Source organism: Mobula birostris, chromosome X, assembly GCF_030028105.1.
Source record: "Mobula birostris isolate sMobBir1 chromosome X, sMobBir1.hap1, whole genome shotgun sequence".
In the NCBI taxonomy this organism is placed as follows: domain Eukaryota; kingdom Metazoa; phylum Chordata; class Chondrichthyes; order Myliobatiformes; family Myliobatidae; genus Mobula; species Mobula birostris.
Window position 1 is genome coordinate 72,697,112 of NC_092402.1, and position 15,741 is coordinate 72,712,852.

Consider the following 15,741-nt stretch of genomic DNA (forward strand, 5'->3'; position numbering starts at 1 on the left):
AGTTAAGTCAAAGTGAGGGTGAAGTTGGAGATGGGGGGGAGGGGGGCAAGTGAGTGTGTCAGTGTGCGGTACTGAGGTGAGGGTGGAGAGTGGGTGAAGGTGGGGGTGAGCATGGCAAGTGTGTGTGTGAGGGTGAGCACAGGGTAGGGGTGAAGGTCAGGGTGTGGTTCTGTGGGGTGTGGGTGGGGAGTGGGAAGGGCGAACAGGTGGGGATTGGGGTGAAGGTGGGGGAGTGGGTGAGGGTGGGGATTGGGGGTTGAAGGAGAGGGGGGATTTGGAGTTGAGGCTCAAGGGCGAGAGTGGGGATTTAGAGTTGAGGGTTGAGGGCTAGGGTGGGGATTGGGGTTCAAGGGTGGGGAGAGTGGCGTGTCAGTGTCTGCAGGAACAGTGGACCACTGCTTACCTTCTTTCATGCTGGTGAACGGGAGCGTGAACTGCCCAATGAAGTCATTGCTCGACGACGAGTCGTAATCCTCAACCAGGAATCGGATCAACGCCAACTCGGGAACGTTGATTGTAAACCAGAGCGTTTCACTCCACACCGGGTTAAAACCTGCAATGCCACAAAGGACACGGAGACTGTTTACTGTTCCAGTTGCAGGTAAATGAACCACATCAAATTTCATATTGCAGCTTGGGCAACATCTTGAGTTCATTTCCAATGTTACCTGTAAGGAGTTTGTACATATCTGTGTGTGGGTTTCCTCCAGGTACTCCAGTATCCTTTCACAGTACCGGTTGGTAGGTTAATTGGTTAATGCAAATCATCTAATGATTCAGCTTGGGTTTGACAGGGCTTGCTGGGTGGTGTGGCTCGAAGAACTGGAAAGGCCTTTTCCTCACTATATCGCTAAATACCAGGAACAGTGGTTCAAACTTCCCTTCTGTTGTCATGTGAAGGAGCTCTAGGAGAATGAGGGGCTGAGCTCACTGAAAGACAGGATTTTGCAGGGAGATCAGGGATGATGCTTCCCTTCATGAGGTGCCCAGGATCAGGGTCAAACACCCAGAGGAGGCCGAAGATTCAGACTGGTGAAAGTACTCCAGAGGGAAAACAGAACAGAAAACATTACAGCATAGTGCAGGCCCTTCAGCCCACAATGTTGTGCCGACCTTTTAACCTAATTGAAGTTCAATCTAAGCTTTCCCTCCTACATAGCCCTCCATTTTCTATCATCCATGTGCCTATCTAAGAGTTTGTTAAATATCCCTAATATACCTGCCTCTACCACGATTATATTGTTTGATTAAGCATTCTTTGTTTACATAATTCATTATGGTTATATGTACAAAGTACACAGTCAATACACCACCACGGACATATGTGCACACCACACTAAAAAAGGAACTAAGTGGACATGCATCTCCTGGTTCCCGTGTTTTTCTTTCAATTAGTTTCTAGAGTTACAAAACATAACAGTGGTGACAAAGAAATTTAAAAATGAATCCGAGATGACTACCTACCTGTTGAAGGACAGCATGTTTTTTCTTTGGAAGGGGAGGGAGACACACTCAAGTTTAAAAAAAAGCAGAAAATGGATGAAATTCGTGGGTTTATAAACACTGAGTACCAGCTGATAATAACAATAATTTTTTTAAAAAGCATTAATGTCTGGTTACATCAGAAAGATAGATGCATTTGATTGCACAATAGATAACTGGATGTTAAATACTGAAAAAATTGAGCAGTGTTCTGAAACAAATGAAATATCCAATAGGAAGTGAGTGTCAGTTTTGCTGAGTGCATTAGGTGGAAAAGCATACAGTTTGCTTATAGGTTTAAGCAACACTCACAACACGCTGGAGGAACTCAGCAGGTCGGGCAGCATCCATGGAAATGATCAGTCAACATTTCGGGCTGAAACCCTTCATCAGGAAATGTTGACTGATCGTTTCCACGGATGCTGCCCGACCTGCTGAGTTCCTCCAGCGTGTTGTGAGTGTTGCTTTGACCCCAGCATCTGCGGAGAATTTTGTGTTTGCTTATAGGTTTAACTGCTCCAACCAAAACAGCCAAGATGACCTTTGCTGATATCGTGATAACATAAAGCGAACATTTAGAACCAAAATCATTGTTGATTGTAGAACGCTTTAGGTTTCATAAGTGGAATCAAAAGGAAGAGGAGTCCATTTCAGCGTATGTGGCTGAATTGAAGAGATTGTCTGAGCATTGTCAGTTCAGTGATGAGCTTAATGATGCAATGCAAGATCGTTTAGTTTGTGGTGCTTACCAGAAAGCATTCAGAAATTGTTCCTAACGGAAGCTCAACTCACATTTAAAAGAACTGTTGAAATTTCTTTATCATTGGAAACAGCAGACAGGCAGAATTGAGTTGCAGTCTGAAATGAAAGTGAGTGTGAACAAAATTGTAACATCTTACCAGAAACCTGTCTGGCTGAAAAAAATTGTTTTACTGTTGTGGCTCACATACACCAGACCAATGCAGATTTAAAGTCAATATTTACAGAAAATGCAACAAAGGAGGACACTTACAAAGAGCATGTTGGGCAGACGAAAATAAATGGACTGCACAGGGAAAAGAAAAAAGATAAAATATCAAGTTGCTGTTGATGAAAAATCTGATAATGACAAGAGTGACACAGGACTGAGTAGCCTTAAGATTTACGTTGTGAAAACTAACAACAGACAGGTAAAACAGAACTGAATGGCAAATTAATTAGAATGGAACTGAATGCTGTCTCAGCTGTTTCAGTCATTCCACAAGATGAATTTGAATGGTATTTCAAACATACTGAACTGAAGCCTGCAGATATCCAGCTAAGAACTTTTTCTGGAGAAAACATAACTCCTGTGGGAATGACATTTGTAACAGTGAAACACAACAATCAACAAGCCACATTGGGATTGTACGTGGTAAAAGCAAGAGGATCAGTATTGTGGGTTCGAGATTAGCTGAGACAAGTACATCTTGATTGGTGATCCATCCACCATTTGCATGTCACATCCCCTGTAACAGAGTCAACTTAAAGTGAATTAAGAAAGATACTGGATTATGCCACAGCAGTGTTCAAGGATGGTATTGGAAACTCAAACATGTTAAGGGTAAAACAGTGTTAAATGAAAATGCCACACCCATGTTTTACAAAGCCTGTCCAGTTCCTTACACCATCCATGATAAAGTAGCTAGTGAGCTAGATCACATGGAGGCTGAGGAAATTCTCTCCAAGGTTGAGTGGAGCCCATGGGCAATGCCAGTGGTCCCGGTAGCCAAGAAGAATGGTTCTGTCAGGATCAGTGGTGACCAAGATCACCATCAACCCAGTACTGAAAGTAAACCAATACCCTCTGCCCAGGATAGAGGATATCTTTGCAAACCTTTCTGGAGGGAATCACTTCAGCAAAGTGGACTTAGCTGAGGCCTGCCTACAGAAGGAGATGGAAGAAGAGTCCAAAGTGTTTCTCACCAGAAACACTCACAAAAGGCTTTATCACTATAATAGGCTTATTTTCGGAGTAGCATCGGCAGAGAGTTATGTACCAGGTGCTGCAAGGCTGCCAGGAGCTCAGTATTACCTGGGTGACATCATTGTTATGGGCAAGGATGATTAGAAACATCTCCAAAATCTCAACACAGTATTAAAGTGATTAGAAGAAAATGGGCTCAGAGCATGATGCGAAAAGTCTGAATTCTTTAAAATAATCATCACATACTGTGGTCACACCATTGACGCACAAGAATTACACAAGTGTGTTGAGAAAACTCAAGCAGTGGTGGATGCCCCAAGGCCAAAGTACACATCACAGTTGCAATCCTTTTTAGGATTTGTCAATTACTATAGCAATTTCCTGTCAAACCTGGCTACTGTGCTCCATCTCTTGAACTCATTATTACAGATTGGCAAGAAATAGCAATGGACAAAGCAGTGTGAGGTGCCTTTCCAAAAGGTGAAGGAAGTGGTGATGTCGGACACTGTACTCACACATTGTCCACTGAAGCTTACCTGTGACACCTCACCCTATGGTGTAGATGCAGTCATGTCAGATGTTATGAGTGATGGAAATGAACGTCCCATAACGTTCCCTTACTGCTGCAGAGAAAAATTATGTACAGGTAGACAGAGAGGCCTTGAGTCTGGTTTGGGGGTAAAATGTTTCAATCAGTACTTGCATGGGAGAGAGTTTATCCTCACAACTGATCATCAACCACTAGTGTCTATTTTCAATCCACAGAAGGGAGTTCCACTAACAGCAGCAACACAAATACAGGGATGGGCTCTATTTCTTGGAGGACACAATTACAAGTCAAATTCAAGAGGACAACTAATCATAGAAATGCTGATGGGTGTCCCATTTCCCCTCGGAAAAGGAAATATCTGAAGAATATTTCAAAAGAGGACACTCCTCTTGATGTACTCTCCCTAATGCAAATTGAAAGAACATCAGAAATAGGAGCAGGAGTCGGCCATCTGGCCAGTCGAGTCTGCTCCGCCATTCAATAAGATCATGGCTGATCTGGCCATGGACTCATCTGCATCTATCTGCCTTTTCCCCATAACCTTTAATTCCCCTATTACAGCACAGATGATCCAAAGGGAAACTAGAAAAGACCCCACACTGTCTCAGGTCTACATGGCAACCCCATGACTGGAATGTGCAGCAGAAATCCCAGTTGCCCTGTTTATGCCAACACCGGGATGAACTTCCCCTTGACGGAGGTTGCCTTATGTGGGGATTGAGAATTCTTGTACCATCCAAGCTCAGAGGTAAAGTGTTGGAGGAGCTTTATGCTGGTCATCTAGGAGTGGTCAAAATGAAAGTGTTGGCTTGAAGCTTTGTTTGGTGGCCTGGGATAGACCAGCATATTGGGCAGCTTGCTGTGCACTGTTCAGGATGCCAACACATCCCAAAGATGGCAAGAGCAGCGCCTCTCCATCTCTGGGAATGGCCTGCATTACTCTGGCAGAGGATTCATGTGGATTTTGCCAGACCATTAAAATGGGCACAAATTTCTTGGTAGTAGTGGATGCAGCTACAAGGTGGCCAGAAGTGTTCTCAATAAACTTGCACACTGTTAATGTGTTGAGAAGCTTCTTAACAAATTTCATGACATATGCCGGTGATATTAAACCCGATTCATCTAGTCAGTGACAATGGGCCACAGCTTGTTGCTGAACAGTTTCAGTCATTCCTGAAAATGAATGGAATAAGACGTATTATGCCTGCACTGTACCACCCAGCTACAAATGGATCGATAGAAAGGTTTGTCCAAAGTCTAAAGAATGCACTGCCAGCCATGTCAGCAGAACACACGACACTGACACTGAATCAGAAGCTCACCAATTTCCTCCTTGCATATTGCAATGCAACACACTCCACAACCAACAGCTCACCAGTGATAATGTTCCTGGGTCATCTTTTGCACTCACACTCAGATCTCCTCAAACCCAAACTTAGACGGAGTGTGCAAGACAAACAGTGGAGAGAAATTGAGGGCTCCTCAAACAAGGAGGTTCAATGTTTCACTCCTGGACAAGCAGTCCTGGCGAGGGACTACAGAGGTGATCAAATGTGGGTACTTGGAAAGATTGAGGACAGAGCTGGACCACTCTCCTACACAGCGGAGATTGCATCTGATGTCATCTGGAGATGACGTATTGATCAGTTGAGGAGAGCAGAGTCAATTGTTAGAGAAGAGAGGTGTCCAGAGCTGTCAGAACCACTTCCTGTAGACCCAGAGTCAAGTCCTACAATCAGCATGGAGGGGGCTCCAAAACCTGAAAACAGAGACACCTCTTTCTCCCTTATTAGGGAGAGAGAGCTTGTGAGATGTCAAATACTGGGTGAAGCACAAAGTCTTTGGGGTAACTGCAAGTCTGTGTCTTTGCCGTTGCTTTGCTCACGCCTGAGTGCTCAGTGGCGGGTGCCAATGCTTTTTTTGCTGGTGGGGAGAGGGGTTATGCTGGCTGCCACTTATGTGTGGGAGGGGAGCTGGGGGGTACTTTGAGGTTCTAACATTTGACTGTCATTCATTCTTTGGGGCACTCCTCTGTTTTCATGGATGGTTGTGAAGAAAAAGCATTTCAGGATGTATATTGTATACATTTCTCTGACTTTAAATTGTACCTTTGAAACCTTTGTTTCACAGCCACAAGTCTCACCTGTCAAACAGAGTGACTACTCCCCCCACCCCCCCCCCATCAGGAAGGACGTTATCCCACAGCAGTAATAAATCCCCCACAGCGATTAAATCTTTCGGCCTGAATGGGATAATTTAAAATTTACTATGCTGTGGATGCCTGTATAGTAGTTGTATTATATAGAATACTGTATGACTAGATGACTAGAGAGCTATACATTACATATTTGAGTTGAGAAGCATCCTATACTAAGTTGGAGTTTATAGCCAATCAGGGAGGAGTGTTGTGTATTTAATATTTCAGTATTATTTGAGTAATCTTGTAAATATATCATTTGATCAAGCTTTCCTTGTTTACATAATTCATTACAGGTTATATATAACAGTATGTGAATGGCATACACATTATGCCACCACATCATATGTGGTGAAAGAAAAACTAAATAGATACGCATCTCCCAGCTCCTGTGTTTTTCTTCAATTAGCTTCTGGAGTTACAAAGCATAACATATGGTGTTGGTGGTGCTGTGTTGAAGATTAGCCTTAATCTTATTGAATAGCATGAGTAGCAAGAGGGGCCGAATGGTCTACTCCTTTTTATATATCTTATGTTCCTACATATAGGAGAGAAACAGGGCCTTTCCTCATCTCCACGGGGCAAGGGCTTCCAAGCCCAGACAGAGGCACAACTAGTTCAGCAGCCTGGAGGACACATCACTTGGCTACTCTAGTCAGGCCCCATGGTCTCAGGATCTTCCACTCCGTAAAACAAAGCTATTCTCAGCTGAACACCGACACCATTCTAACACCAAGTGTGGCCTTCTCACTGTGTGGACACGTCTAGACCAGAAAATCCCGGTATGACGGGCAAATAGGAAGTGTTTGTTTGCTGATCAGGACCTCACAGGCTCCTTGGACACTCAAGGGCAGAAGCATTAGGCTTGGAGAGGACAGCCCTGCTGCACAGAAGAGGCATGTCAACCTCTTCTCCCCTTCCAGACAATGAGAAACAGCCCTGCACAATCCAAAAGATTACAGAGAGCTCCGTGAGGTTCCAGTTCAACTTAACAGCTACAGGTATGACCAATCAGCTGCTATAACAGGTTGATTGAAAATAATAGCCCCAATATTTGGAAATTCTCAGACAAACCACTGACAGTATAACTCTCACCAAAAGAAAACCCATGCAGTCCTTCAACCCACTGAGTCTGCAGCAATCATCAACCACCAATCCTACATTAATCTCACTTTATACATCATCATCCTACCGTTATTTTCAATGTGCCTTGTCCTCTTTGTGGCGTTATCTTCAGGCACACCATGCACTTCCACACGCACCAGGGGATCCACGATGGAGTTCTTTTTGTCCTTATTCACTTTAGGGAGTTGCTGAGCTGTAATAACCTGAAGACAAGAGGAACATCAGTTTGTAGGTCTGTAATGTAGCACAGGGTTTACATAAAAAGTGTCACGATGTGCGCTGGCAATGAAGGAACCCAAGTGCTGAAGAATGACAGACTGTGATGTAGAGATGGCAATGAGACTTTATTCATGATAATTCCAAAAGAACATCGGTGGCTCAGCCAAGAGACACCACAAGAAGTAAAATTCTCCAACCTAGGACCCCGCTATTAGCGCTAATCGGGCATCCGCTTAAATAATACACGGAATACACGGAATACACGGAATCCCTGAGCCTATCAGAATAAACCTAACAAGTTTAAACAGAAGACACTAGGAGACCACATTACAAAGAGCGAGTCGCTCAAAAAAAACACAAGGAATTCTAAACAATTAATGACTCTAAACAATATACAACAATTAACTAGTTCAGATGCTCCAAAACCTCAGAGCCCAACACTCTCTGGCACCTCATACAGGAAGGGAGAGCTCATTACATATTTAGAGAGAGAAACAGAGATAAAGATAGAGAGATGGAGGGAGACGGAGAGGGGAGAGAGACAGACAGAGACAGAAGGAGAGGCAGGGACAAAGGGAGAGGAAGAGATAGGACCATTTACACCAATCCTGTGCTGACCCCATTTTATTCTCCACCTCCCCCCCCCACAATTCCCTTCGATTCCCCAAAGATTCTGCCCCTTACCCTCACCTACCAAGAAAAAGCCAGAGGTAGAACATGCAAACTTCACACAGACTGCACCCAAGGTCAGGATCCAACCCAAGTCACTGGAACTATGAGACAGCATCTCTACCAGCTGATAGGGCAATTATCTGGCCCCTGTGACAGTGAAACCTGGAAGTCAATTTTCATGTAAGAATAACAGAGGTTATAGTTTCATTGCTGGAAATACCTGAGGCAGCCTCCAGCTCATTAAAAGGAGTAGACGCTGAGATCAGGACACCAGTTACAATGCATTTGGCAATCCCTCCCACAACACACCTGAGTGACAAGTTGAAATGTAACGCCCGAGATAGTGCCCAGTGCCTGGAGCCAGGCCTAGACACAAAGGCCCTCTCAACACTAGACTCAAGGCCCAAAGAACCAGGCACTAGAGTAGTGTATGACCGAATGTGCACTGGGCTTTGGTATCAAAATTCAATTCCATTTAAGTTCAAGGATAATTTTTGCCCTCTTTGAATTTAAAATTCAATTGCAACTAATTCTTTTTCCAGCCAGTGAAATATAAGAAGGTTTAAGAAAAGACTAAGCGACACTGGGAGGTAATGAGTTTATGACAACTATGATTTGTAGATGAAAGGTATAAAACATAGATAACATGTACCAGTTGGACTTGGCACTGAGGGAAGAATCTAGTCACTGTTTTACTTGGAGCAAACAGTCTAATTACTGTGCTGTACTTGTGTGAAAGCCTATTTATCAGTACGCTGTGGTGGAATTCCATTGCTATTATACTGTAGTGAAAGTCCAATTGTCTCCAACTGAATCAACCATTCAATTGGCAGAAGTGTCCCTTGCTTTGTAAACTGGAGTAAACATCCAATTTATTTTATATGCTGAAGTTAATAATTAATTCAGCCACAAAGGAAGGATAAACAAAAATCAAAATCCTCAGATGCTGGAAATTTGAAATAAGAACTAAAAATCACTTTGAAGTTGCAAGTATTTCTATTGTATTTCCTAATTCCTGTGAATGACTGCAAAAAAGTGAAATTCAAAGTTGCATATGGTCACACATTGATAATAAATTAACTTTGAAATGTTGAACTTTAAGAGAGGGGTGGGAGTTAAGTTCCCTGTGTTACTCCTACTGTGATCTGTCTGTCTGTGTCCCCTTACAGTGTTATAATGAAGTCCAGCTTAAGTTTGGAGAACATCTTCTGCATATTTTTTGTTTTTACTTTCACCATCCCTCTCTTCCTCTCCCTCCTCTCTCCCCACTCTGTCTCTTACCGCCTCTATCCCTCTACCACTCTCCTTTCCACCACCCTCTCCTTCACCCCTCTCTCCTTCCCTCCCACTCTCTTCTCCCCGATCTCCCTCTCCTCTCTCCCCCCAATGCTCTCCTCCCTTCCCCATTCTCTCTTCTCTGCCCCCACTCTCCCTCCCCCTCCCTTCCACCACTCTCCCTCACTCTCCTCACCATGGAAAACTGGCCTCACCGATCACCCGATCAGAGTTGCTCCCTCTGACCTATCCATTGCCCTCACCCTTTCTGCAGCTTAAGCCTAACGGTGCAAAGACGGTTAACTCTTGAATTGAAAAGATGGATTGGAACTGATCTATTTGGTTTTATCTTGGATTAGGAGCCCTGTGAAGCCCTTAGAGCTCTGGGTACAAGGAAACCAAGTGAAATCAGCTTACATCGATGATCAGTTGCTTCCTGTCGAGGCCTGACCCTTCCATGGGCCGTGAAGGGTCAAACTGAATGTTCCTGTTCCTCATGAAACTGGGCTTCAGGATGTAACCCGACCGACCGTTCTGTCGAAACTTCCCTTTGTTCAGATCCATCTCCACTCCTGCTTTCTGGAAGTTCAGGGCCACTGCAGGGGATAAATAACAGTCAGATGAAATAAGCAAATTTTCATTGGATCCTTTACAAAATTAACCATGTTTTGCTTGACATTACTTATATTTTATAATAAATTCTGCTCTTGGTTGTTAATCTGGATGAAGCACCGTCGTCAACAGTTTAAAAAGCATACAGCATAGAAACAGGCCTTTCAGTCCCCAAACCACATACATGCTGATCATTAACCCTACCCCAATGCACTGGTTCCATTTACCAGCACTTGGCCAAAGTCTCTTATGCCCTGGTGTAGCACCTGCACACTTCACTCACATGCTGCCCGCGCACGCACGCACACCCACTGATCTATCAGCCCGGTGTCCTGAAACAGGACTCAAACCTCCAATCTTCCACCTTGGAGACAGGGTTATCGACCAAGGCAAGCCGATGGCAGTACATATAAACTATGGATCCTGGGTAGAACTCTCGTTGCCCTTCATGGAGAATAGATATGGCTAAACCATGAGCATACCCAAAACGTTGTCAAAGGGAAAACCCAGCTGTAGAATGGGACACACATCAAAGTTGCTGGTGAACGCAGCAGGCCAGGCAGCATCTCTAGGAAGAGGTACAGTCGACGTTTCAGGCCGAGACCCTTTGTCAGGTACCTCTTCCTAGAGATGCTGCTTGGCCTGCTGCGTTCACCAGCAACTTTGATGTGTGTTGCTTGAATTTCCAGCATCTGCAGAATTCCTGTTGTTTGTTGTTTGTAGAATGGGACAATGAGTTTCATTCAGAAAGCTCAGGAAGGGTCTGAATGCTGTATAACTTGATGTTATTGTAAGAAGCTGATAAGGTTGACATTAAACCCCTGGTGACCTGTTGGAATGTGATTGCTTGGGAAGTGGTGGGAACACAGAGCAGTGACATCCTGTGGGGTATTTGATCAGCTAGCGTTGTCCTGAAGTTTCATTTCACTGTGTAGCACCGATTATCTCCAGATCTACAGGGCTTCTTTGAGTGAAGGACCATCAGCAACATCCAGGAATAGGATACACAGGTGAAAAGGAAAGTCTGACCCAGTTGACAGCCGCCATTCCACATCTCCTGAGGGTTGAAGTTGGACGAATCGACTCGGGAACCCAGTGGGTAAACCTTGGAAAGCTGCAAGGTGTTGTGAGCAACAAAACTGAACCCTAGGGAAAGAGGAAAAAGACCTTCAGAGGAGTGTGTGAGAATGATTATGATAATATCTGACAGACACTGCTAAGGCTTGAAGTGGTTTTGCCAGATAGTTTGCATAGTGGACAACATCTGAGCACAGTGGGCAGGTCACATAATGCAAACATCCCACCCTGCAAAAACTCATTTCAGGGAGGTAGCACCATCAGTTTGCAGGAGACTCCCGGAACTTCCGGGAGAGGGTTTGCAGGCCATTAGTTCAATAGTTTAATTTACTATCAGAGAAATGTATACAAAATACATCCTGAAGTTCCTACAACCATAACCTATAATCAGAATGGCTGTGATGCTTCATTCTCAGATGAGCTCACGTCTTTTATGCACACTTTGAAAGGGAGAATAATATTACATCTGCAGACATCCCACCCTGCAAAAACTCATTTCAGGGAGGTAGCACCATCAATTTGCGGGAGACTCCCGGGAGAGGTGGGATGTCTGCAATAGAGTAGCTCCTTAGCAGCCAGCCAGCTAGTTTAAATAACGTTAGCTATGCCAATGAACGAATGACACCTGTTAATCTCACCTCAACATGTCTTTTACATTTTAACCCACCATGGGCAATAGAAAAGTCACTGTTGCAAACAGTGCAGCGAGCAACCCTGTCATTATTTTGACCCCTATTAGGCAGGGGTACACTTTAGGGTAGTCTGGGGTGACGTACGTTTTATATTTTCTTTTTTTGGAACACTCTCCCATGGTGCTCTCTCTCTCTCTCTCTCGTGGTCTCTCTTGTGCGCTATCACTCTCTCATGCTCTCTTTGCTCTCTCTCTCTCTCGCACTCTCTCTCTGTCTCTCTCTCTCTCGCGCTCTCGTGGTCTCTTTCGCGCCCGCTCTCTCTCTCTATCGCTCACTCTCAAAAAAATTGATTTCTGGGACATTGTATATAATGTGCGGGCATCAGGGAGCCACTATTAATATGCGGGAGACTCCCAGAACTTCCGGGAGAGGCGGGATGTCTGCATAACGTGGCTGCAATTATAAGAGAAGCAATCCCAGCATAGACATTTGCAAAACGAGGCCAGCCCCTGGATTTGGATGTAGTGGTTAGCACTCCTCAATCATATCCTGCAGTCCGGGGGTTCCCAACCCTTGCTTAATGGTATTGGTCCATAGCATAAAAAAGGTTAGGAGCCCGTGCCCCACACAAAGCCCAACGATTAATTCCTTTGACAGCACATCCCCTGAGACACCAGCTACTGTAAATTTCAAACACAATGAATACTTAGTTCACTGAATGTCAGATTGTGGGCTCAAAGTAAAATTTTGTTCTACATTCTTGGCAAAAATGGAATCTCAGTTGCTCTTGTCCAGTCTGGTTTCCATTTGACTCCAGACCCAGAGCGACACAACTAAGTCTCTGTGAGAGGAGCTGGCAGCACAATGGAAGACAGATCAGCCCCTCTTTCCAAACTAGGGGTGAGCAATGGACGGTGACAGTCACATCGGGGAAGGCAGTAGGAAGTGAGACTCACCATTTTCAGCAATCAGCCTCTTGGCCTTGGTTTCAGAGAAGGAGGATGTCTCGTGAGGAGCCTGCCTACTCCAGGTCTGCTCAAAGCTCTGGAAATGGGTACTCTGACAATAGACCACCAGATCCGACAGCTCCTTTGTGAGTTTCTGCAAAATTAATGAATTTTCTCTTGAACCCGGCAAGAGGTGCACTTTCACAGTCCATCTGTAAGATAGTGTCTTGCCAACACAATAAGGAATTCAGAAGACACAGAGTAGTGTGGTGAATTTAAGAGGAAGCTGGATAACTGTGAGGTGGGTACACTAACAGTGTGAGAGGATGTAAACACTGACACAGACTGTTTGGACCAAATCCTTTGGTACACTCCAAGCTGCAGGCACCAATTTATTTATCCGTTGTGCTGTAGTTGAGAATGCTTATTGTTTTAGGAAGACATTTTAGTATAAAGACACTTTATTTATTTATTGAGCTACAATGTGGAACAAGCCCTTCTGGCACTTTGAGCTGTGCCGCTCAGCAATCCTCCCATGATGCAGCACTGAGCGTCATGGGAAGTCATTCCTGCCTGTGGCCATCAAACTTTGCAGCTCCTCCCTTGGAGGACAACCTGGGCCAATGGGCTGGTCCTAGACTTAATTTCGTCTGGCAGGGTATACATATTATTATTTGATTGTTTGTGGTTGTTTGTGCTATGTTTGTAGCACTCTGTTCTTGGTTGGTGCAGCTGTAACGAAACCCAATTTCCCTCGGGATCAATAAAGTCTGTCTATCTATCTATCTATCTATCTATCTATCTATTTAACCCTAGCCTTATCATGGGACAATTTACAATGACCAATTAACCCACCAGCTGGTACGTCTTTGGCCAGTGGGAGGAAACCGGAGCACCCGGAGGAAACCCACACGGTCATGGGGAGAACGTATAAGCTCCTTATAGGCAGCGGTAGGAAATGAACCCTGGTCACTGGTACTGTAAAGCATTCTGCTAACCACTATGCTACCAGACTGCCTCAGTGTCTGAAGAACATCATACACATTATCATCTGCCTGTCTATGCAAGGACCTCCTCATTCTCCCCCACCCTCTGCACACAAAGTATTGCACTTTACCTTTTTGTTCTTCTTCTCATTTTTCACATTCTCTTCTTCACAATCATCTCCTGCTTCCTCCTGCTGCACCGCAGCGGGCCCGGGGATTCTCAGTTTCTTCCCCTTTATTAGAATCTTCCGCTTGAGCTCCTTGTAAAGAAACAAGCACTGAACTGTGACTCGGCGTGACCACTGCTTCGTAATCTGGACGGGGGTTCGGTACGTACTAACCAGCAGCAAGTGCAGGGCACTCAGCCCCAGCAACCTGCTCCCGCATTTAATAAGTTTAGGTCAAACTCCATATTCTGGAAATCTTCCACCCCCTCACTTATTCAAAAGCCTGTCTACCTCTGACTTAAAAATAGTAGTCAAAGACTTTGCTTCTAATGCCCTTTGAAGAAGGGACTGCCAAAGACACGTGACACTGAGAAAAAAATGGTCTCACTTCTGCCTTAAGTGACTGAACAGTGATCTCATTTTTAACAATAACCCCTAGTTCCAGGTCCTCTCCAAAGCTTTACAGAAAGGCTACTCAGGATCATGTACGCTCCCTGTACCTGATAAAGTGGCCACTGAGTGAATGTTTGTGGTCTTTGGCTGCTGTAGCCCATCCACTTTGAGCTTCGATGTGTTGTATATTCACAGACACTCTTCTGCACACCACTATTGTAACATCAGGTTATTTGAGTTACTGTCACCTTCTTGTCAGCTTGAACCAGTCTGACCATTCTCCTCTGACCTCTCTCATTAACAAGAACTGCTGCTCACTGAATTCTCTTCATTTTTCACACCATTCTCTGTAAACTCTAGAGACTGTTCTGCATCAAATTCCCAGGAGATCAGCAGCTTCTGAGATACTCAAACCACCCTGTCTGGCACCAAGATTCATTCCAAAGTCAAAGTCACTTAGATCACATTTATTCTCCATTCTGCTGTTTGGTCTGAACAACAACTGAACCTCTTGACCACGTCTGCATGCTTTTATACATACAGTTGCTGCCACATGATTGGCTGAATAGATATTTGCATTAACCTGCAGATGTGCAGGTGTATCTCATAAAGTGGCCACTGAGTGTAAGATTCCATCAACTTCTCCCTCATTCTTCTAATCTTCTGTGGGCAAAAGCTTCACCTGCTCAACATTCCTCCATAAAATAATTCACTCATTCCAGTGTCATAAATCTCTGAACTGCTTCCAACACATTGACGTCCTTCTTTAAGTAAGGAAGCTGCAATACTCTGGACGTGGGCTCACTAATGAATTCAAACCAGATTCAGGTTTATTATCACAAACAACAGGAATTCTGCAGATGCTGGAAATTCAAGCAACACACATCAAAGTTGCTGGTGAACGCAGTCCTGACGAAGGGTCTCAGCCTGAAACATCGACTATACCTCTTCCTACAGATGCTGCTTGGCCTGCTGCATTCACCAGCAACTTTGATGTGTGTTGTTCAGGTTTATTATCACTGACTTCTATGACATGGCTTTTGTTGTTTCACTGCAGCAGTACAGTGCAAAGACATGAAGACCTAAAATTACTATGAATCTAGTACCTTATACAACTGAATCACAACCTCTCAACCTTCGTATCCACTTCCCCCATAATAAACAATAACATTCCACTCGATATCAGCTAAAACTTTGACAAACTTGAATAGATGCACGGTGAAGAGTATCCTAGCCGGTTGCATCACAAGCTGGCATGGAAACAACAATACCCGGGAATAGAAAGGCTACACAAGGTGGTGGACACATCTCAGTCCATCACACGTAAAGGTCTCCCCGCCATTGAGCACATTTACATGGAGTGCCGTCACAGGAAAGCAGCATCCATCATCAAGGAGCCCCACCATCCCGGCCATACCTTCTCACTGCTACCTTCAGTAGGAGATACAGGAGCCTTAGGTCC

General features: G+C 44.5%; 1 protein-coding gene across 2 annotated transcripts in view; it reads right to left on the reverse strand.

The window, feature by feature from the left end:
* LOC140191604 (1-phosphatidylinositol 4,5-bisphosphate phosphodiesterase delta-3-like) overlaps positions 1-15,741 on the reverse strand; it is a 73,919-nt gene that overhangs the window by 3,070 nt on the left and 55,108 nt on the right. For both annotated transcript variants that reach the window (XM_072249147.1, XM_072249146.1), the window contains 6 exons: positions 13,851-13,979; positions 12,743-12,887; positions 11,107-11,223; positions 9,883-10,061; positions 7,367-7,502; positions 404-553 (listed from right to left, as the gene is read on the reverse strand). In XM_072249147.1, coding sequence (XP_072105248.1) covers positions 404-553; positions 7,367-7,502; positions 9,883-10,061; positions 11,107-11,223; positions 12,743-12,887; positions 13,851-13,979 — 856 coding nt within the window. The remainder of the gene's footprint in view (positions 1-403; positions 554-7,366; positions 7,503-9,882; positions 10,062-11,106; positions 11,224-12,742; positions 12,888-13,850; positions 13,980-15,741) is intronic.